This window comes from Apium graveolens, chromosome 4 (assembly GCF_009905375.1).
Source record: "Apium graveolens cultivar Ventura chromosome 4, ASM990537v1, whole genome shotgun sequence".
Lineage (NCBI taxonomy): Eukaryota > Viridiplantae > Streptophyta > Magnoliopsida > Apiales > Apiaceae > Apium > Apium graveolens.
The window spans coordinates 97,944,506-97,967,880 of record NC_133650.1 but is presented as its reverse complement, the minus strand read 5'-3'; the positions used below and the strand labels follow the sequence as shown (position 1 = coordinate 97,967,880).

The 23,375-nt window shown below is 39.2% G+C and overlaps 2 protein-coding genes and 1 non-coding gene across 3 annotated transcripts; 1 reads left to right on the top strand and 2 right to left on the bottom strand.

Annotated features, from left to right (window-relative positions):
* Positions 1 to 1,714: 1,714 nt before the first annotated feature.
* Positions 1,715 to 6,566, top strand: LOC141718504 (ribosome biogenesis protein WDR12 homolog). Its single transcript, XM_074520887.1, has 14 exons — positions 1,715 to 1,997; positions 2,082 to 2,188; positions 2,410 to 2,516; positions 2,645 to 2,680; positions 2,780 to 2,865; positions 2,966 to 3,033; positions 3,114 to 3,224; positions 3,318 to 3,443; positions 3,616 to 3,759; positions 4,490 to 4,598; positions 5,374 to 5,510; positions 5,598 to 5,633; positions 5,722 to 5,819; positions 6,213 to 6,566. The coding sequence occupies exons 1-13, from the start codon at positions 1,823 to 1,825 to the stop codon at positions 5,812 to 5,814; spliced, it is 1,335 nt and encodes a 444-aa protein (XP_074376988.1). The 5' UTR covers positions 1,715 to 1,822; the 3' UTR covers positions 5,815 to 5,819; positions 6,213 to 6,566.
* Positions 6,567 to 7,835: 1,269 nt separating this feature from the next.
* TRNAA-UGC (transfer RNA alanine (anticodon UGC)) lies at positions 7,836 to 7,908 on the bottom strand. Its single transcript has one exon. It is a non-coding gene; the product is annotated as a tRNA-Ala (tRNA).
* A 12,426-nt stretch (positions 7,909 to 20,334) lies between these two features.
* Positions 20,335 to 20,748, bottom strand: LOC141718768 (uncharacterized). The gene has a single exon (XM_074521153.1). It carries the CDS (start codon positions 20,746 to 20,748, stop codon positions 20,335 to 20,337), a length of 414 nt encoding a protein of 137 aa, XP_074377254.1.
* Positions 20,749 to 23,375: the final 2,627 nt, after the last annotated feature.

The window sequence follows — 23,375 nt, the reverse complement described above, 5'->3', positions numbered from 1 at the left end:
ACGTCTTGTTAGCCATATTATCTGCTTAATAATCATACGTCCTAATTTGTATTACCATGTACATGTACATGCTCAATTCATGAATTCTCCTCGAGATACCCATTGGCATGCTGCTCTCAAAGTGGTTAAGTACCTCAGAGGCACATTTGGACAAGATTTATTGTTGTGGCTTATTCCTTCATTATATTTTGAATTTGTAATTGGTTAAGTACCTCAAAGTGGTTAAGAAACTCAAATGCAAGTTTTAATTTCTTGAGTTATATAAATACAAGTTTTTTGAATTTAGTAACTCAATTACAAATTTTAGATCACTTCGATTATATTTCAACCTATTAGCCCTTATCTATTACATCAGTACACTGAGCTAGTTGTCGAAATACCATGTTCTCTCTAACATGACACTAGGGCTGAGCATAAATTACCCAAACCGACCGAAACCGACCAAACCGAATTTTACGGTTTACTAACGGTTTGGTTCGGTTACGGATTGATATTTTAAAAAACGAATTTTTTCGGTTTGGTTTCGGTTTTTACCTCCAAACCGACCGATATAACCGAACCGAACCAAATATTTAAATATATTAGTAAAGTGCAATTAATAATAAAATTATTATGTACAACATATCTATAAACTAAAACATATAAAATAACTAATCATAATATATTTTATTCTAAGATATAAATATTCATGTATGTGTTATATTTTCACTATTTTTATTTTTATTCAATAAAAGCATAAGAATTGGTCGCATCTTTTTCGTACGTCTTCTTACCTTTTTTTATTTTTCAAAGTCATTATATATATATATATTCTTTTTGTATATGATTATAATAGAAAATATAATTCTATAATATGGTACAAAATTTCGATTCTTATTTATAATTTCAAGTTTAATTTATTTTCTAACTTTATTTTATAGGAAAAACGGTTTAAATCGAAACCAAACCGAACCGAATCGTTATAAACGGATTGGTTTGGTTTGATTTTTTTATATAACGGTTTGGTTTCGGATTGGATTTTAGGAAAACAGCTAATTTCGATTTAGTTCGGTTTGGACCCTCCAAACCGCTCAAACCGACCGATGCTCATCCCTCAATGCCACTATGTTCTGATTGATGATTCTTTAGTCACTTGGAAGTGCAAGAAATAATATATTGTTTTATGATTATGAAGAGGCGGCGTATCGATCTCTCGCAGATATTTATTGTGAACTCAGTTGAATTACTTGTTTGCTAACTGAGATGCATTCATCAAATCTCATACCCATTACCTTGTTTTGTGATAACGAATCTCGAACAATTTTATTATTGATAGCTTTCATTATAGCAATTTTAGCAGGCCTAAAGCAATGATAATATGTATAGCTAAAGTTATCTCGTAACTATCGAATATATTATATACTATATGGTTATACCTGATTTTAATTTATTCTTTTACCAGATAAAATCAGATCTAACTAAACTATGATTTTAAGTTTAAAATCAAATATTAGATTATATACGTTATCTTGATAATTGAACTTTTAACCTCAAGTTTAATATTCCTTTTATTTGTATTAAATAATATAATATGTATTATTTTAATTTAAAAATTATTAATAAATATAAAATATAAAATATAAAATACAATGTGACAAAATTAAAATTTTGAATTTGTAAATAAACTTGGTGAAAAAAAGTTTTTGGTTTTCCTAAAAGTGTTGCAAAACAAAACAAAACCCCCAAAAGTGTGCGTTAAACCCTAGCAGCACCTCATCCCCCTCCATTTAACGTTCCGCGCACACATAAACACATATATCTGTGAGAGGGGAGGATTGAAGCAATGGCTGCCATGGATATCGAAGAAGAAGAAATGTCAAGACAAGTTCAAGTTCGATTTATAACTAAATTGAAAGCTCCTCTCAAAGCTCCCAATACTACTATTGCTATTCCTTCTAATCTCACTCGTATGGGCCTCTCCACTCTCGTCAACACTCTTCTTCAATCCTATGCTCCTGGTACTTTCAACTCTCTCTCTCTCTCTCTCTTAATTCTTTATTGGTTCAAGTATATGTAATGTAATTTGATTTGTGCATAAGCAGAAGAGGTGGCTGCTGACTGGAAACATGAGGCTTTTGATTTTTTGATTCAAGGCGAGTTGGTCCGTATGTCTCTTGGACAATTTCTGCTTGCCAAGGGTATCACTGCTGTACGGTTTCTTTACTCCACTTTTTACCGTTTTCTTGTTTTATAGTTGCTATTGCGTTATACTACAATAAGAGGATAGTAATACCAATTCAAGTGATTAAAATGACCTTTTGTTATTAATTTATAAGCTAAATTTCGAAATTATATCTTGCTTCACTTGTAATTACTAATTAGTATGCTTTATGTTATCGATTCTCAACTAGTACTTGTGCTACTATACAGGAGAAAGTGTTAGAGATTGAATACATTAAAGCTGTGATCCCCCGAAAAGAAGACGAGCCTTCCTTGCATGATGATTGGGTCAGTGCAGTTGATGGTTCAAATCCTGGGTAAGTTTATCGTTTGGAGTTGTTTCTGTGCACATTACATTTTAAATATTCCTGGGCATTACACTAAATACTTGAACCCGTTTAGTAACATTAAGTAATTACCTTGAATATTTTGTTTTAACTTGTAGGTTTATTTTGACGGGATGCTATGATGGCTTGGGAAGGTAAACCTCTTTTTTTCTCATTTTTTTACTGGTTTTTATTCCCGTGTGTGAATGTAACTTACTCTATATGATTCTTTTTGGTTTTATGTACATGTTTAGGGTATGGAAAGCTGCTGGTAAATGCACACATATTTTAGAGGGGCACACCGATGCAATTACCTCAGTTAGTATTGTCAATCCTAAAGGTAACGATAAATGCTCACTACTCTTGTTATCAAGAAATCGCTGATATATTTATCGAAGTGTACAGATCTGTTCATTGTTGATTTACATGTTTATTGTTAGGTATTGAAAGTAGTAAAGATATGCATGTAGCCACTGCTTCAAAAGATAAGACCATAAGGCTGTGGAAGGTAAATTATTTTAATATCCCTAAAGCAGGGCTACATTCTACATACTGAGACTGCAATAATAGTGACATTTTTATCAATAGTTTGATGCAGAAGATACTCTGAATCATCCTGTGAATATTAGATCATTTAGATCATTGCGCGGACATAATGCCTCTGTTCAATCCATCGCAGGACAAGCGTCCGGAGACATGGTCTTGCATGATCTCTCTCTGTATTTCATATTTAAAATCATGAATGTCTTGGTAACTCTCTTAATTTGCCTGCTTTTTATCATATTTGTTCAGCTGTGTTCTGGTTCATGGGACTGTAGAATTAAGCTATGGCAAACAAAGGCCTCTGAATCCGGAGGTGATTCAATTTCAATTAAGAAGAGGAAAACGGGTGGTGAAAACGAGGAATCTCATTCAGAGGTATCATACATGATTTTTTCTCTAATTAGTGTTAATCAATATGCATATCTGATTATATTGTAACATCTTAACCCAAATTTAACTTCAAATTTTATAATATAATATAAAGATATTCAATGTTCCATTTTAAATAAGACTTTGCATGCTCATCTTCTATCTCTGTGGCAAACAGGGGGAAGCTGTTTCTACATTTGTGGGACATACACAATGTGTGTCTTCAGTTGTTTGGCCAGAATATGGTACAATATATTCTGCATCTTGGGATCATTCTATTAGAAGATGGGATGTTGAAGCAGGAAAAGATACGTTAAACGTGGTGAGTAGAATTGTCCTAAAATTTGAATTGGTTTATCTAAAACCTAATTTACTGCTGTGGTAGGACTATTATCCGTATGATCAAGATTATCGTGTTGTAACTTGTCCTTAAATTATTGTGTTGAAATTGTGGAAAAAATGAATTCTTCATTTGCTCTTCGTTTGCATATAATGTAAAATTGTTCCTCTTCCTCCTTTCTATCACCCGTTAATCTTACTATTTTGTACTGTTTTCATCAGCCTGCTGTGAGAACCTCAGCATTTATATGTTTTTTTGAAACCTCAGCATTTATATGCTTATCTGCTTCTCTTCATGCTTTTCCGTTCCCCACTCAATCATCTACGTTTATGGATTTTTTATTCGGTATTTCTAAATTTGCAAATTGATAACGGTGTGCAGTCTATTTTCAAGAATCTGTCGCTAGATAATTAGAAAACCTCTCTGCTTATTTGAAGGAAATGTTCAACCACATATGTTTAGAGGCGCGTGCTTGTTTGCGGGATATAGTGCTAATAGCAGTCACATTGGGATTCTATATATGATCTTTTGACTGATTTCCTTTTAAAGTTCCTCCACAGAACAATCTATACCTATACACAGTTAGGGCAATAATGTATCCGACACCAGTTTTTCCGAGGGGGGGGGGGAGTAAGGGCAATGCACTTTTTTGTAAAAGCATGTGATAAATGTTTTGATAATCACCTCACAGTGGAATTTTTTCCTTTTGTAGTTCTGTGGAAAGGTCATTAACAGCATTGATGTTGGAGGTGAAGGTTCTGCCCTCATTGCTGCTGGTGGCTCTGATCCCATCCTTAGGATATGGGATCCCCGTAAACCAGGTCTCTCCCTCTCTCCCTCTCTCTCTCTCTCCCTCTCTCTCTCTCTCTCCCTCTCTCTCTCTCTCTCTCTCTCTCTCTCTCACTCTCTCTCTCGCACACACACACACTCGCACACACACACACACACTCGCACACACACAAGCTCAGACAAACAGACATAGACACCATAGTTGTTAAGACGTCTCTTACGCGAAAAGGCGGTCAAAAATGAAAAGGTGTCCCAACCGTCTTGATTTTAATAGTTTAGGCAAATTAGGCGGCACCTAGGAGAGTTATGCGGTACCTAGGTGACGCCTAGGCGAGTTAGGCGGTCAACTATATGTAAATATGTGAAATATATTTTTTTAAAGGTGATTTTACTTTGCCTACTTTGATCTTCAGGTGGTTAAATTTATAAAGTTGCACAATGAGTATTAAATCATTATACTGTACTGATAATAAAAGTCTCAAATTTAAACAAATAAAAGTTAATAAAATCTATTTGTTTCAATCAATAAACTTATCTTAACATTATTGTAATTATTATTAAAGCCAATTAGAATGTATTTGCATTATCTAATATATATGCCTATATATAGTACAACGCCTAACTCGCCTAATGGACGGCGGGCGCCTAGGCGTCCAGGCGGTTCGGTATCGTCTCTGTTCGTCTTTACACCTTGACAAGTATGGTAGACACACACACATGGGGTCGAATGGGTTTAGAATGCCAAAGTGCTTCTGAGCTCTGATTGTAAGCACCAATAAGCTGTACTAAAAATTTTCGTTTTTGTAGGAACCCTTGCTCCCGTCTTTCAGTTCTCATCACACTCTTCTTGGATATCTACTTGTAAGTGGCATGACAAGTCGTGGTTTCATTTGCTTTCTGCTTCCTATGACGGGAAGTTAATGTTGTGGGATCTAAGAACCGCGGTAATTCATTTTTTTGTTCTTGGATGACTTGGCATTCCCATGCATCTATACTGTTTACTTAATTTTTTTACCTGTCTTTTATTGCAGTGGCCGCTGGCTGTCATTGATTCACACGAGGATAAGGTACTCTCACAGCATGGTTTCTCATTCCTTTTAAAATAAACCTTTTGCACTGTCCTTTTCTATTATATTAAGCTATTTGTTGATTTAGGTGTTATGTGCTGACTGGTGGAAAGGTGATTGTGTGGTAAGCGGCGGGGTAGACTCGACGCTTCGAGTTTCTTCTGAAATTTCTGTGCAGTAACACAGGTATTCTTTTCTGATGTATATAGGGATTTTTTTAGTCTTGATGTCTGCCATTCCATCAATCCACCCATTCTGAGTTTCAGTCTCGTATTATGGTGTTGGACGTCTGCTGTATGTATTTGTCTCTACTTTTCAATGAAACGGAGGAAGTTTTGCTTAATAGCAGTGATAGTAGTATTTCATTTCCCCATTATATCTGTGTTTTTAAAAATAAAATTCAAATCCTTGTCAGTTCCTTTAATCAGGATTTTATTATGTGCCTCTATTAAGGTGAGCAATGAGCAAGCATTCATGTATGTCTTTTTTATTTTCTGTCTTATGACGGACACATGAAATTGATTACTAGATTACATTCTCGTTGCCACTAAATACTAATTGTATTGATTATTACAACAGCAAATATGTTGAGGGAAATTTACAGATGCAAAGAATAATCAAGTTTTTTGTCAAAAGGAGATGTGGAGGTTACACAGGCTATAAAGATAGATCAGCATAGTTGGGCGTGAGGGGGTCTGAGGTAGAGGCCTAAAGCTTGCAATAGGTTTGGCTGTGTTTGTGGAATTTAAGTTGTCATTGCACGATCTTCTATAATGATTTATTTTTCCAAATTTCATTAGTAACATTTTTTTGATTGTGGATTTGTATAACTACCAAAAAAATTACAGAAGATTACGAGTTATGTATGCTACTATATTTGAGTAATGGCCATTGGTTCCTAAATCTACATCCTTTGGTTTATTTGGTTGCTTATGTACTGTCTACAGTATTTGTTTTGACAGTTCAATTTATATAAGCTATTTTTTTGAATATACATGTATCACAAATTCATAAATCATAATCAATGAAATATACAAAAGAATATGATTCATATTAGCTTTAAATCGTATTTATCCTTATACATTCACGAGATGTGATATCTACAAAGAATATGAATCATTTCAGCTTTAAATTGTATTTTTCCTAAGAAATCACATTATTGTGAAAGAAAATATACAAGTTTTCATGTAATAATTTGCTGAAGTAAAAGTTGACACTTCAAAATTTTTCATATGTAAAATTGGGTTGACGTTTTATGATTTTTATTTTATACGTCATTATCGTCTGAGGCTCTGCGCTCTAGTTAGTCGTGACAAATGACTAGCTGGCATGGTTCGGTTTCGACCGAAAATCTAACCATAATCAAAATTATTCGGTTTTTAAATTAAGTATCAAAATTATACCAAATATTGTTGATGCGGTTTCAATTTTTAGTTGCGATTTTAATTTTTAATTGTGCTTTCAATTTAAAATAACGTGATTTCGGTTTAAAAACCAAATTAAATTTTAATTTAACACTTTTGATCACTAAATATTTTTTAAACCAAGTATTTATAACTGCGGGTTATCTACTATTAAAAAAAAATTATAAATAAATTAAAATAAGGGTACAATTTAGGACGTGTATATTTCAGGCTAGAAAACTTAGACATCTAAGCTGTCTGCTCTCATTACATGGATGCAACCTGCTAGACTACTGCACACCTAACCTATTTTATCTCTTAAAATGTGCAGCAAATTGAGACTAACAGTTTGCTTGAAGCTTAAAATTCGATGACTAAACAATCTACGTAAATCAGTTGAGCTAGAGCCTAAGGCAGTAGGCTGCTGATGAATGTTAAAGGGATGTTAAAGGGCTGAGTATCCATTTTAAACTCGGCCCGGGTATAGAAAAAATGGTAAGACAGTTAATATATTTAAATTTAATATTTTAAATTCCTGTATATATAAATATATATAATTTAAAATATATATAATTAATTTCATTTAATTTGATTCGGTTTGTATTTGGTTTTAAAAAATTTAAAATCAAATCGTAACTATATTATTAGTTCGGTTTTTAATAGGTTTGATTTTTAATGTTGTGATTTCGTTCAGTTTTTCGCGATTTTTGGTTCGTTTTCGGTTTTTGGGACTAATTCAGCTTGGGCACGCATAACTGTGCTTGCTCAAATTGGTAAAACATAATTAGATAAAATAAAATGGAGATGCAGGGGATCGAACCCTGTACCTCTCGCATGCAAAGCGAGCGCTCTACCATTTGAGCTACATCCCCTTGATGGTGCCATTTTAAAATCAATTAATATAAAAAGCAACGTAATAGAGTAGTGACTAAGCTTCAGTCGTGCACCCACCCTCAAACATGGATCATGAAAGCTTTGTACATTTGTTTGGAATGAAAAATAATTCAATCAATTAAACCGAAAGGAATAAGAAGGATGATCAAGGAATAAGAAGGATGATCTGTATGATTCATTCTATCCTGTCCAGCAAGCAGCCTATAAACGAGTGATTACATTTAGTTTTGTAGTATCTTACTGTGTTTTTGCTTCCTCCAAATTCAAATGTTTAAAATAATATATATCACGTAATACTTATATGATATATTTTAGAACATAAAATGCTAGATTTTTCAAAAATCATCCTGTTACGCCCAGATTCTTTCGGATGGAGGAACAGGCTTCGGCCTCCGTGAAGGTAGCTTCTGCTTAGACCCGAAAGTGAAGAGAATGCGATGATTTGTACCCCCGATTCACCTCCGGTGTGAGAATAAGAATCTGGTTGTAAAGTGGGTAGAAAATACAAGAAAAGCAGAGTGTTTTAGAGAGAATTTGTGTATATTTTGTCTTACTTTCCAAGGGGTTTTATACCCATTCCAGGTCATGAATGCTCATCCGTTACTCATCATTAAGGAGGGAGTGAAAAGGGGGCGTTATGTCCCTTCTGTTTTCCAACGCTCGGGAAGAAAGATGGGACTTGGCCTGAGGCTCTCTGTGGGCCTTCGGCTTATGGGCCTGATCGACCTTCGGCCCAATAGCTCGATCTTCCGACGGGCCTTCGTTCAGTGAGTCTTATTGGGCCCATATCCAACATGTCCCTGTCCTTCGGCCGAGCCGATGGACACTAGTTCTGGCCCATATTGGGGCGAAGAAACCCCAGGGTGACTGCTTCAGTTTCGCCTCGATCTTCGTTCGTACACGTGGCAAGCTTGTGGTGCATTAAAGTGACATCTGTTGTCACGTCGTTTCATGGCTCATTCTCAGCCATTGAATCTCAACCGTTTCAATCTGGGACGTTTATTTTAAAAACCCCCAAACGCCGCCTTTCTGAATTCATTTTGGGCACCTATATAAGATCCATTTATGCATTTCTTTTTTTTAACACTTCCAGTTTCTCAACAAACGTCGTTGAGTTCTCCAATCACGGGCAACAAAAACTCAACTTTTCCAGATTACCCCATCTCAATCCAAGAGCATCTTCAAATCAGTAAGTCCCCTTTCTTTTTCCAGTGTTCCTTATATTTTCATGCAAGTTTTTGAGTTTTACGGTTTTTGCATGCAAGTCCAGTGTTTTTTTTCCTGGGCTTTTAATTGTGTTTTGGGGTCTTTTGGTTTATGGGGAATTCCTGGGTAGGTAATAGGAGTTTTCTGGGTTTTGTTAGTTTCAGGGGCGCCCCATGGGTTTAAAGATGGCATGCGAGGCGTTTTTTAGCCAAGGACTCTCTTCGGGGGGTTCTTGGCTTAAGAACGTCTTTCGAGAGCCGACCCAGGGTGCAGATATGTGGTTTAGAGTTTAAAGATGGCAGACGAAGGGTTTCTGGGGGCAAGAACTTCCTTCAGAAAACTTGCCTTTTTGGAACATCCTTCGGGAGCTGACTCCAGATTCTTTTTCTGTTCGCTCGGTTCTAGGCCATGTACTCGGCCATTTATCCTTTTTATTTTTCTTTTATTTTGTCCCGAGTACATAGACTAATATCTCTCTGTTTCTGAATAAAGGGACATGGACCGAGCGAATCGCCCTCCAGAGACTTGGGACCCAAGGTCAGGCAGTTTGGCGGGAACATCTTCCATTCGCCCGGAGAGAACGGGTCAGGATCTCTTCGGCTCTGCGGCGAATTATTTGGTGGCGAACAACCGGTCGGAGCTGTCGAAGGAGAGGATAATTCAGATGTATTTTGATTTGTTCGTCCCTCGGAACTTCTTCTGGCTCTACGCCCCCCAAGGAGAATGAACGGATTTACGATACTCCCGGAGTGCCGGAGGGTTACGGCGACAGCGCTGTTGGGATTTCGGAGGCGGCGTTCAAGTGCGGCTTCCGAGTGCCGACACTGAAGATAGTGAAGCACCTCTTTAAGAAAATGGGGATCGCTCTGGGGAAGATGGACCCCAACGGGTTCATCCATATTAATTGTTTCTAGAATAGGTGCTTTCACGCAGGAATCACTCCTACTCCGAGGCTATTCTGGTGGCACTACGACTTTCGAAGGAACTCGAAGAGCCCGGGTTTTTATACTATCGCTCGTCGGGCTGGCCGGGCGGATTGGACGGCCACTAACTTCAACAACAAGAATATTCATACTCACTGGTGCTTCGTGAGTGGGCGGACGCTGGCCCCAATGTCCGTCTGGCGGGATGTGAATCCTTCGCTGCTCCTCGCGTTGAGTCTAACAGAGAGGGAAAAGGAGGATTACTCGGCTCTGGTAAATGTCAGCGTGAGCAAGCTGGGTCCCGAAGAATTTCAGGACAGGGACTGGCTGCTAAGTTTGTGGGGTGGGGGTAACAAACTTCTCCTTCGTCTATCGTAGTTTTACTTTTATTATTTGTGTAGTAGTTTTCTTTCGTTCATTTACATTTTCCTTCATTCTGTCTTCTTTATTGGTCTGACATATTTTTCCTTATTTTTCAGTGTCTTCCAGAGAGGCCCTGATTGAAAGAAAGAAGGCCAGGGCGGCCGAGAAGAGGGCCGCGGAGGAGGCGGCGAAGAAGAAGGCTGCTGAAGGCAGGGTCACACCAAATCCCTCCGAGGAGACGGAGGAGAGGCCCGAAGCTCAGTGGGTCTCGCCGCTTCGCCAGGCCCCAGCCGCTTCCGGAGGGGCCGAGGAGGATGAGCTGGAGGTTGTGAGGGAAGGGAACCCCTCTAAGAGGACCCGTAGCCGGGAGAGGGTCATTCAGTCCTATCTCCCCGGATGGGGTGTGCTGACGTCCGACTATACCGTCTACCCGTCGAGACAATCTACAAAGGAGGTGGCTTTGGATTTATGCCACGGCCTCCAGCTCCCTGCCGATCTTCCGACCTTTGCTTCGGCTTCTCCGACTGAGGCTTGTACTGAACTTCTATCCTTCTTGTCCCTGGTACGTATTTGTTTTAGTTCGTCTTTTCCCTTCGGTGTGTTATTCTTCTTTCGTTTGACATTTTGCCTTGTGTATTTTTGCAGGCTACTCCTTGGGCTGCGGCCATGGAGGACAAAGTGCGGGACATGGAGACTCGGATGGCCGAGGTGAAGGAGCTGGAAAGGAGGGCCATGGAGGCCGAAGAGGAACTCGAAAGGGTGAAAACCCAGAACGAGGCGTTAGACGGTCAGGCCACCTGCTGAAGGGTGACATGACCAGGTTGGAGGAGGCCCTCGAGAAGGCAAACTGGAGGATCTCCCACCGGAACGTCCAGCTGAAGAAGTCCCGCAAGGAGCTTCGGAAGAAGCAGAAATAACTGGACCTGATGGAAGAGCGCTGCTTTCAGTTCAGCGCTGATTATGTCTTGGAGAAGGCTCACGGCCTTAACTGGGATTATAAGCAGTTGCTGGACGACAGCCTGGAGGATCCTATCAGCCGACCAGCAGTTGAAGCCCCTCCTGTCTCCTCCGGTGAAGACGAAGAGCTCTCGGAAGAAGACCCTCAGGCCTAAGTTTCCAGCACTGTGGTGCTTCACATGACTGAAGATGATCTTGTTGCGAAGTTTGCCGTTAGTGTTTTCATGGTCATACCCAACTCTTGCAGTGGCTTCCTTCGTTCATCTTCTTTGTAATTTCATTTTTTGTAATTGATACTCCTGCCTTTGAGCTTCTGTAATTTAACTAGCCTTCGGGCTTTTATATTTTAATTCATCTTTCATCTTTTGTCAGCATTATTTTTGTCTTTTATTTTAGCCGCGTATTCGGCTATCATTTGCCTTAGAAAGTTCGGCTTTATTCATTCACCATAGCGATTTTAATAAAACGAATTATATCTTGGCCTTTATCGTTTGCCTTAACAATTGTAATAAAATGAATCGCATCTTCGGATTTATTTATTCGCCTTAGCAATTTTAATAAAACGAATTGTATCTTCGGCTTTATGGTTTGCCTAAATAATTGTAATAAAATGAATCGCGTCTTCGGCTTTATTCATTCTCCATAGTGATTTTAATGAAATGAATTATATCTTCGGCTTTATAGTTTGCCTTAACAATTATAACAAAATGAATTTTAATCACATTTTTGTCCAATCATTCGCCTAGCAATTTTAATACCTTACTACATCTTACGACCCCGAGTATTAAAGGCCGAAGGTGACTTCGGGTTGTTAAGACTTTTAAAAGCTTCTGTTGGGCGAAGGAAGGGCTGGCCTTCTTTGGGATTTCCCCTAGACCAGATTTTCATCGCCCTTCTTTATTATTTTTAAACAATAAGGGAAGGACGAAGGAGAAGGTCTTATCTCAGGATCGCCCCTAAAGACTCTTCCTTCATCCTGACCATGGATCTATTGTAAATTAAATAATAGTGGTGAAGCGAAGGATGTTTGATTTTAGTGGGATTGCCCCTATATTCTTATCCATTCATTCTTCGTTCGTAAATAAAACAAATGTGTTGGCCGAAGGGTTTATCTTCTTTTGGATCGTCCCTAGATAATACTTCGTCGGCCAAGCATTTGGTATTTAATATAGATAAATTTGACAAAGTGCAGTTTTATTTATGATTAAACTTCTTTCACTTTTCATATATAGAACTCAAAGTACAAATTGACTTTAAAAGGAAATTTCTTACTGATAAAACTTCCGAAGGCGACTGGCGTGCCAGGTGTTTTTGATTGCTTCGCCTGTTAATGTTTCAAGCTTGTATGTTCCTGGGAGAACGACTTCAATCATCTTATAAGGCCCTTCCCAGTTGGGTTGAAGTTTTCCCTGTTTGGTGGGCATAGAAGCGGCCAGCTCCATTAGGACTAGGTCTCCTACTCCGAACGACCTTTTCTTAATGTTGGAGTCATAATGTTGGGCTGCCTGTAGCAAGTATTTCATGTTCCTTTGGTGGGCAGCTTCTCTTTCTTCCTCCAATAAGTCCACATTCTCCCTTAGTCCAAAGCTGTTAGTTTTCATATTATAGACCTCAGTTCGGTATGATTCCAATGCCACTTCGACTGGAACTAGGGCTTCGGTCCCATAGGCCATTCTGAAAGGAGTTTCCCCTGTTGAAGTCCTAGAACTCCTTCGGTAGGCCCACAAGATCCAATAGAGTTCTTCTGACCATCTTCCTTTAGCCTCGCCCAGCCTCTTCTTGATACCTCGAAATATCACTTTGTTTGCCGCTTTAATTGCCCCATTCCCTTGCGGATGGGCGACTGAGCTAAATCTTTGTTCGATTCCGAAGTGGTGCAGGAACTTGCGAAACTTGTTTCCAATAAACTGAGTCCCATTATCAGAGATACAAATTTTCGGAATCCCGAATAGGAGAATAATCTGTTCTAGGAAGAACTTCTTTGCTGCTTCTTCGGTTATGGCCGAAAATGGTCGAGCTTCGTCTCACTTGGTCATGTAGTCGATGGCAATTATGCAGTATCTTGCTTGCTTCATGCTAGTCGGGAGAACGCCAACTATGTCCACGACCCACACGGTGAACGGAATGAGACTTAGAACGGAAGTCATTCCTTCTGGGGGTTGCCTCAGAAGAGTGGCGAACAACTGGCATAATACACACTTTTTGGCATACTCGCTGGTATCGGCCTTCAAGGTTGTCCATAAGAATTCCTGGCGAAGGATTTTGAAGGCGAGGGACCGACCAACCAGATGCTCACCGCAAATTCCTCGTACACTGCCTCAAGAGCTTGATGTTGTTCTTCGGTGTTTAGGCAACTAAGGAGGGGCTGACTGAATGATCGATGATACATTCTTCCATTAATGATAGTGTAGCTCGATGCTCTATACTTTATCTTTAGCGCCTCCCTTCGGTCCGGAGGTAGAATACCTTTCTCCAGAAATTTCCTCAAGGGAGCCATCCAATCGTTCCTCTGGTGTATTTCCAGACAATCTCTCTTTTCGATCGAAGGTGTCTTGGCTTCGGTGAGGTAGATAGAACCAGTTAGGCTCTGCGTCTCAGCCGAAGCTAGCCTGGAAAGGGCGTCTGCCCGTCCATTGTTCTCCCTACCTATTTGACTTAGCTCAAAAGTTTCAAATGACAGGGAAGCATCTTTTACCTTGGTGGCATAAGCCTTCATCCGAGGGACTCTTTGCTTATATATTTCAGACCAGTGCTTTACAACCAGCATAGAATCGCTGAAGGCCCTTAGGTGCTTCGCCTCAAGGCTTCAGGCCAACTCCATCCCTGCGAGGAATGCTTCGTACTCTACCTTATTGTTCGTTAGAGGAAAGTCGAATCTTATAGCCTGGCATATCTCGAACCCTTCGAGGCTAGAAAGTATTAATCCATCCCCACACTTTTTCCCAGCTGTCGACCCATCTACAAAGAGTCTCCATTTCCCAGGGGTCCGAATGAGCTGTTCGTCTGGGGTGAGATCTTGCGGCCCCGAGAATGTGCATTCGACCACAAAGTCAGCCAGAGCTTGGGCCTTGATCGCCGTTCTGGGGACATACTCGAGATCAAACTCCCCGAGTTTGATGGATCAGGCTACTATTCTTCCCGAGGCTTCGGGCCTCGTTAAAATCTTCTTTAGAGGTTGACCAGTGACAACTTGAATCGTTCAGCTTTGGAAGTAATGTCGCAATTTTCGGGAGCCCATAACCAACCCATATGCGAATTTTTCGGCATTGGGGTACCTTGTCTCTGCATTCTTGAGGACATGGGACACATAGAACATAGGGTGTTGTTTGCCTTTATGGTTTTTCACAAGCACCGCCCCTAGGGTTCTGTCGGACACAACCAGGTAAAGCTCGAGAGTTTCCTTCAGATCAGACCTCATTAGGAGTGGTGCCTAGGTAAGGTATTCTTTCACTTCCCCGAATGCCCTCTGACATTCGGGCCCTTACTCAAAATTCTTTGACCCCTTAAGCACGACGAAGAAAGGGAGTGCCCTTTCGGCTGATCTGGAGATGAAACGCCGAAGGGCGGCGAGTCGGTCGGTCAGCTTCTGAATGTCTCTGATGCATTTATGGGCTTCCATATTAATGACTGCTTCGATCTTTTCAGGGTTCTCCTCTATCCCCGGGCGCTGACCATGTAGCCCAGGAACTTCCCACTGGAGACTCCGAAGGTTCATTTGTTCGGATTGATCCTCACATTATTTCTCCGGAGCGTCTCGAAGCACTCTTTTAAGTCTTCAGCATGATCTTGGAACAGTGATTTTACAATCATGTCATCCACATATGCTTCCATGTTCTGACCGATCTGCTCTTTAAAGACCTTGTTTACCATTTGCTGGAATGTGGCTCCAGTGTTCTTTAGTCCGAAGGGCATTTTAATATAAGCATAAGTCCCTTTCAGAGTTATGAACACTGTCTTGAACACATCCTTGTCATTCATAGCAATTTGATGATAGCCAGAAAAAGCATCCAAAAAACTAAGTACCTAGTATCTTGTCGTTGCATCTATCAGCTGGTCGATGCTAGGCAAGGGGTAGTGGTCCTTCAGACATGCTTTATTGAGGTCCGTATAATCCACGCACATCCTCCACTTCCCATTTGATTTCTTGACAACTCTAATAACCCCAATTTTTGGAAATTTTTGAAACCCTTATGAATAGTGATTTTGCAGATTATGCTGAATGAGAAAACTTTTCATGCCACACTATGTAGGGGTTCTGGTATGGATATTCTGAGATTTTATTAGTACTTTATATGGGATATAAGTGTATGTAAAGATCGTCAGAATCCAAATTCCGAACACTTTGATTTTTCCCGGAAATCCACTAGATACGGAAAGAATTGAGTATAAGGTAACAGGATAAAAATGATTTAAATTAAAGGATTTAAATTAAAGGATTATAAGAGAGGATCATAAAATAAATACAATATATTGAGAAAGGTTAAGGGAACCTAAGTAATAAGATCCCGGGTATGATCCCTCAAACGATAAACGAAAACGAAAGTTAAGCGAACCGTATAACAGATCAGCGGTCATTAGGCAAACAATTAGGAAGTTAATCAAAGAGATTAGAGGGGATGATGTCATCCAACCAATGAGAAGAGGACAAAGAGGGGAGGATGACATCACAGGATGACATAAGCATGACATAGGGATGAAGGAGATGTGGTTGGTTTATAACCACACAAAGTCAAGGTTAGAAAGGTAATTACCCAAAAACAAATCAAAAACAACCAACCAAAGAATCAAATCAAAGTAAAAACACAAAAAATCTCTCTTTCTCCAAGCTTGCTCTCGGCTTTTCTTCTTTTTCAAAGAAGAAATTTCCAAAAATCAAGTTCCAAGCATTGTTAAATCACAAGGTAATTATCTAAGGTTCCTTGTACATAGATATGGATATCCTATAAGTTTAAGCTCTTAATTCCTTCACAATCTCTTCCCATAAATCAAGGAAGAAGATGGTGAATAGTAACCTTCAAGAAATAACTTTAGTTTTCTTGAATTTTTATGAAAGTTTAAGGTTATAGAAGCAAGGATCAAGGTTCTTTAGGCATTCAAAGCTCTTGTGTTGTGTTAAGAAGCTTCAAGGAAGGTATAATCTCTTAACCAAGCTTTGTTATTGAATGTTAAGAGCATAATATGAGTATTCTAGTTCATGAGAGGCTTGATGGTTGTGTATGTAGAGATTAGTTGGTTTTGGGATGTTTTTGGAGTTGTAAATCTTGGTTGTTGATTAATGAACTTAAGTGTAGTTTAAATTCATGATAAAGAATAGTATAAATTGTTAAGATTGAGTTGTTGGGGCTGTTATGATAAAGTATGGATGGAGTTTTGATTGGGTTGTGATTGTGGGTTGATTGTGAGATGATTTGGAGTGGTTTAAAATTGGGTAATCGCGTAAACATAGCCGTCGTAATACCCGATTTACCGTAGACTGTTTTTGTTCTTAACATCAGAACCCTTGAACTCACTGCTAGGTTTTGACCATTGCCATGTTTAGATAGTTCATGTTACGAGCTTCGTTTTGATATGTGGTTCGTTGGATTCCGATGAACGGTTTAGGAGAAACGGCCGTTTTAAGTAACGACGTTTCGCGAACGAACCCTTACCCCTCACCTTACTTTGAAACATAGGTTAAAGACCTTAAAGGACTAATTGAAGTATGAAACATTTATGTAAGGTGTAATAGGCAGTTGGTAAGACACTCGCGAAGGAATCGCCTTAAAACTCGTAATGGTTAAATTATTAAAAATGGTGGAGCCAAGGGTACTCGAGTGACTTAAGAGAATCAGTAAGCGCAAAGCGAGCGTTAGAGTCTAAGTTGGTTAATGTATAGATTTACAAGTGACTTTGGTTTAATTCCAACTTACTTGTTGTTTATAGGTTACCAGACTCGTCCCGAGCCATTCGTAACCCCCAGTTGCTCAGACAAGTTTTCTACCCGTTATACTGTTGTTGTGATGTATATGTGTATATGCATGATCTTGCGATAAATGCATATTTGTTATTAGCAAATTCTTGCGATATATTGTAGCATGTGATATGGTATATATGCATGCCTGTTTCATATTCTTGGATTATATATCTGTTGGTTAAAATGCTTACAGTTGCCTAATACCTATGCTAGAGATAAGCGGTATTGAGTTTACCCTTAGTATAGGGGATCAAAAGGTGAACATTTTATAAAACCGGGAGTCGATGTTCCCGAGTATATTATATATATATATATATATTTAAATAAATAAATAAATATATATATATATATTGATATAGTTTTCAAAACTATTAATCGAATAAGGTTTATTCGATAACTTTTATTTTATTTAATGAATATTATTACGAATATTCATTCGAGGACTTATGACTCCTTTTATTTTATTATTTGAATATTATTACGAATATTCATTCGAGGGCTTATGACTCCTTTATTTTATTCAATGAATATTATTACGAATATTCATTCGAGGACTTATGACTCCTTTTATTTTATTATTTGAATATTATTTGAATATTCATTCGAGGGCTTATGACTCAGTTTATATTATTTAATGAATATTATTTGAATATTCATTCGAGGGCTTATGACTCGGTTTATATTATTTCAATATTCATTTGAGGATCTATGACTCCGATTATTGCTGAGTTATATTCTTTATTTTATTAAAGAATAAGGTGTCGATAATCAAACTTATTTTTGATTATTCAAATAAAGATAGTACTTTCGTATAAGTATATCTTTGGTTATTTAATACTCATTTCAAGTATAAATTTTACAACTTCTACCTCATTTATTAGTATAAAGATTATTCTTTATGGGAATATTATTTGAATAATAATATTCAGATATTTTCTAATATATTGGGACTGATTTAATTTATTAAATCAGCATTACTCCAAACACTCTTTAAAGTATTTTCGAGTCTTTAAAATGATTTTTAAAAGTTAGAGCGGATCCCAAAACTCATTTTTATATATTTAAGATCTTCCTTTTAAAGGGGATTTAAATACTCGCTCAAAACCAGAGGGATCCGGCTCTGTGGTGTATTTTATATTCGCAACGAGGTTGCTGTTTTGATAAATGAATTGATTACTTACCCAAGGTTCGGGAAGTAAGTCCATCTATTGAGTCGGCATAAGCAACATGGGCTCAGTGGGCGTCCATGAAAGTGTAAGTGGCTCAGTGGGAGTCCATCAAATACGTAAGTGGCTGAGTGGCAGTCCAGCATAAGGTCCTATTGCGGCCAGGGTGATGATCAGTGGGGAATTCATCCATCTACTAGTAGAAAAGGTTACTTATTGGTATCTTTGCCTGATCAGCAAGATATCAGGTTTATGCCAAGATTCTTTCCTTTCCAAATTTATTGGATATTGCAATTCTGTTCATACTTTACATGACAGAGGTTTTCAGGAAACGTATGTATATATATATCGGGACTTAATGAAGTATATCATAACTTCATTTCCTTCAAAATATTTCAAAGATTGAATCTATTCAAGTCTTATCTTGTAGTCTCATCAATGTGATGAACTTTTGAAACTAATTATAACTTGAACGGTGGTAGTTCAAGTAGTATTCAGAAAAGATATAAGTATATTGGAGTATCTTGTAACTTCATCTTTTAAACTTATATCTAGTAAATGATTATCTTATGCATATCAAAGACTTTCAGAAAAACGTTGAGACAAGGTTAGATATATGAGATCACCTTGCAACGATATTTTTATACAGTTATAAACTGGAACTTTGTGTATATTATACATGGAAGAGGACTTCCAAGATTTTGAAAAGTATATATGTATATATACTGAATATTTTACAACTTCATCGCATTAAGATATTAAACTTGGTTCATTTCTTTTGACCAAGACTTTCATGAGTACTATGAGAAGGCTCGCATATTGTAAATCGTTATACATATTATTTTGGTGGGCTTGCTGCTCACCCTTGCTTTCTTCTTTCATCACACAACAACAGATAGAAAAGATGAACAAGACCAAGCTTCCAATTCGCAAGCGGTTAGGAAACGTTCCGCAGTTTTCTGGAAGCGTTGATGCCGCCGTAGCTGAGGTAGGAGCTACCAATAGGCTAGGCTTTCAACTTTTGATGTACCAGATTTATGTATATCTATGAATTGTAATAATGGCAAAGAAAATGTAAATTTATTCAGAAAACCTTTTAAGGTGTATTGGCAGATAATTTTGGAATAAAATGACTTGTGATTATTTTTGGATATTCATCTCTGAGACTATAACTTGTGGTGTGTGTATTTATTGTGGGGTCACAGTACATAGTAGTTGATTATTTATTAAGATTGGGTGTTATTAAGGGAAATGGAACTCGTGACAACCCGGATCCCCGACCCCGGATTTGGGGGTGTTACAACAACCACCACATTGGTTAGCCAGTCGGGGTATTCAATTTCCTCAATGAACTTGGCTTCCAACAGTTTTTCAACTTCGACTTTCATGACCTTCTATCATTCGACTGCGAATGTCCTCTTCTTCTGTTTCACCGGTTTGGCCTCAGGCTGTACATTCAAGCAGTGCTTAGCCGTCTTGGGATCCAAATCGGGCATATCTTCCGGCCCCCAAGCGAACACATCATGGTATTTCCGAATGACAGCTATTACCTTTTCCTTCAGATCTGCCCCATATTTTTCCCTATTCGAACCATTTTTCCCAAATGGCCTGCATACAACTCTACCTCTTCGGTTTCCGCCGCGGGTTCGGCGATCGGGCTTGAGAGATCCGCTTCAAACTTTTCCAACTCAATATTCAGTGTTTCACGGCTTCCACTATGCTCGGCTTCGACCCTCTTTCTTTTCCCGGTTTCATCCGGCCCTTCATATTCTTGATCCTTTTCCAGGTCCTTCAGCATTATGATTCGGGCGGTTTTTTGATCGCCTCTCATTTCTCCTACCCCTCTCTCGGTTGAAAACTTGAGTTTAAGATAGATTCCACCGCTTCAAAAGTCGACAAGAAGGGTCTTCCGAATATGGCATTGTATGGGCTCTCAATCCGTACCACAAAGAACTTCACCGGCTTTTCAACAGTATATGGCAACTTGCCCAGGAGGACAGGGAGCGTGATTGTTCCCTCAAACTGTATGGGGTGTCCTCCAATGGCATAAAGAGGAGCCTCATTGCAGGGCGCCAACCGTTCTCCATCCAAATTCATCTTGCAGTAGGTTTTGTGGAACAATATATTGGCCGAACTTCCGGTATCCACCATCACCTTCAATATTTTATTCTGCCCAATGATAGGGTTAATAATGAGTGGGTCTTCATGTGGGCGAATGGCGTCCTCGTATTCCTCAGTGCTGAAAGTCATGGGCATGTGGGGCTTCGCCTAACCGAACTAATAGAGATTGTATACCTGTCGGGCGTACTTTTTCTTGGTTGTCTTGCTATCCTTATCTAGGATGCTGCCCCCAGATATAGTTTTTACTTTGCCCCTAATCCTATCCCTTCGTTCCATCTCTTTAGATTCTATCTCATCCTCCTGGTTTTCCTTCGGCCCCAGTCTGTCTCTCAGATCTCAGCCGAACTGATTAAGTTTTCCGTCTTTGATCATACGCTCAATTAGTCTTTTGAGGTGATAGTACTCGTCGGTATTATGCCCCTTATCCCTGTGGTAGTCGCAGTATTTATCGGGGTTCTTTTTATGGTTTGGGACCTTCATTTTTGCCGGCCGCACGAACCCAGGCTTGCCCTTGATTTCATGGAGAATCTTGGAGATTGGCGCATTCAAAGGGGTGAATACGGCCGAATCTCTATCTCGCCGTCATTCGGCCCCTCGATCCATCTCTTTTCTTCCTTCTTTCCTACCGTCCCTTCGGTCAGAGCCTGATCTTGAGCCTTCGTATCTGTCAGCTCGCTTCGATCGGTCATCCCTTCGGGAGTCCTTATACCCGCCCAATACTTTCCATTTTTCAGCTAATGTTCTCGCCCCTCACATATATATCATTCAGGGATTTCGGTAGAAAATCATAAGGAGACGAGCAAAGATTTTTACCTTTATAGGGGTCCAGCCCCGCCGTCAAGAAGCCCATTGCTTTGACCTTGTCCAGATTAGTAATTATTCCAGCTTCCTCCTTAAACCGAGCGAGATAATCCCCCAACTCCTCGTTCTCCCTCTGTCTGCAGTGGACTAGGGCTTCAGTGTCCTTCGCTTTTTGGCACAGGTATGAGTAGTACTTCAGAAACTTCCTCTTCAGTTGCTCGTAAGATCCAATGGACCTAGGCTTAAGGGATTTGTACCACATCGAAGCTGACCCCTTCAGATAGGTCTTGAATATTTTACACAGTATGATATCATTATGACCCATCCCAATCATTATCAACTCATACTTTTCGCAGTGGTCCTCAGGGTCTCCCTTCCGGCTGAACTCACTCATCTTAGGGAATTGCCTTTCTTCTCCCGGAGGGGGTCGATATTGTTCAATTTCTTGGGTCACAACCGGTTCTCTTTCGGCCCTCCTATCGCCGAACAAGGCCTTTTCTAGGCGAGTGAGCCTGAGGCGGGATCCGTCGAGCTCCTCGTCCAATTCAGATGAGAAGGGCTGCTTCGTCCTCTTCCTTCAGGGATGCGAATCAGAGTCAGACTCATCTTCTTCGTCATGCGCCCTTCGATCTCTCCTATCCTTATTCGTTCTTCCCGGCTCGTCGGCCTGCAATGCTTCGCGCAGGGTCTTTTCTTGCAGTTCAATTTCTTCTCTTTGAAGCTGCAGGGCCTTCAGTCGTAGCGCATCGACCTCTCTTCGCTTAGCACAGGCCTCTGCATCGCTTTCTGCTTGGTCACTTTTGGCCTTACCCTTCTCCGCGGCCTTTTCCACTCGGATCTTTAGGAGCAAAGTTTCTTCTTCAGGAGTTAATGTGATGACTCCATCTACGTCCACTAGGGTGGATGGTTGCCCCTTATAGAAAAAATCAGGTGGCGGTGAATACTCATGAATTATTTTTGTCATGCTCTCGTTATCTCGGCTTGTAACTCTTGTAGTTCCCACAGACGGCGCCAAATGTTACGCCCAGATTCCTTCGGATGGATGAACAGGCTTCGGCCTCCGTGAAGGTAGCTTCTGCTTAGACCTGAAAGTGAAGAGAATGCGAGGGTTTGTACCCCCGATTCACCTCCGGTGTGAGAATAAAAATCTGGTTGTAAAGTGGGTAGAAAATACAAGAAAAGAAGAGTATTTTAGAGAGAATGTGTGTATATTTTTTGTCTTACTTTCCAAGGGGCTTTATACCCATTCCAGGTCATGAATGCTCATCATTAATGAGGGAGTGAAAATGGGGCGTTATGTCACTTCTGCTTTCCAACGCTCGGGAAGAAAGATGGGTCTTGGCCTGAGGCTCTCTGTGGGCCTTCGGCTTATGGGCCTGATCGACCTTCGGCCCAATAGCTCGATCTCCTGACGAACCTTCGTTCAGTGGGCCTTATTGGGCCCATAGCCAACACATCCCAAGTTTTTGAAAATGCTAACATGTGTCATGTGTGAACATATAATGCTATATTTCTCAAATATTTTCTTAATTATTTTTGAAAATATTTTAAACAATTTTTTCTAGTAATAATTAGGAACTTATCATTAATTTGAAAATGTTAACATGTGTCATTTGTAAACATATAATGCTATATTTCTTAAATATTTTCTTAATTATTTTTGAAAATATTTTAAACAATTTTTTCTAGTAATAATTAGGAACTTATCATCAATTTGAAAATGCTAACATGTGTCATGTGTAAACATATAATGCTATATTTTTCAAATATTGTCTGAATTATTTTTTTAAATATTTTTAAACCGTTTTTTCTAATAATAATTATGAACTTATCATCCATGCTTATTTTTTGTCATCAACCTCTACTACAATGACCGTCTTAAACCTTCATCATTGCGAACGTCGTAAACTTTTGCGAAAAACGTTCATCTTAGATTTTTGTTCAAACTTCTCGTC

Coding starts and splice junctions, on each gene's coding strand:
- LOC141718768 (XM_074521153.1), bottom strand. CDS start 20,748: ATGACTTTCAGCACTGAGGAATACGAGGACGCCATTCGCCCACATGAA.
- LOC141718504 (XM_074520887.1), top strand. CDS start 1,823: ATGGCTGCCATGGATATCGAAGAAGAAGAAATGTCAAGACAAGTTCAA. Junction 2,866..2,965: donor TAGTATTGTCAATCCTAAAG/GTAACGATAAAT, acceptor GTTTATTGTTAG/GTATTGAAAGTAGTAAAGAT. Junction 5,511..5,597: donor TGTGGGATCTAAGAACCGCG/GTAATTCATTTT, acceptor CTTTTATTGCAG/TGGCCGCTGGCTGTCATTGA.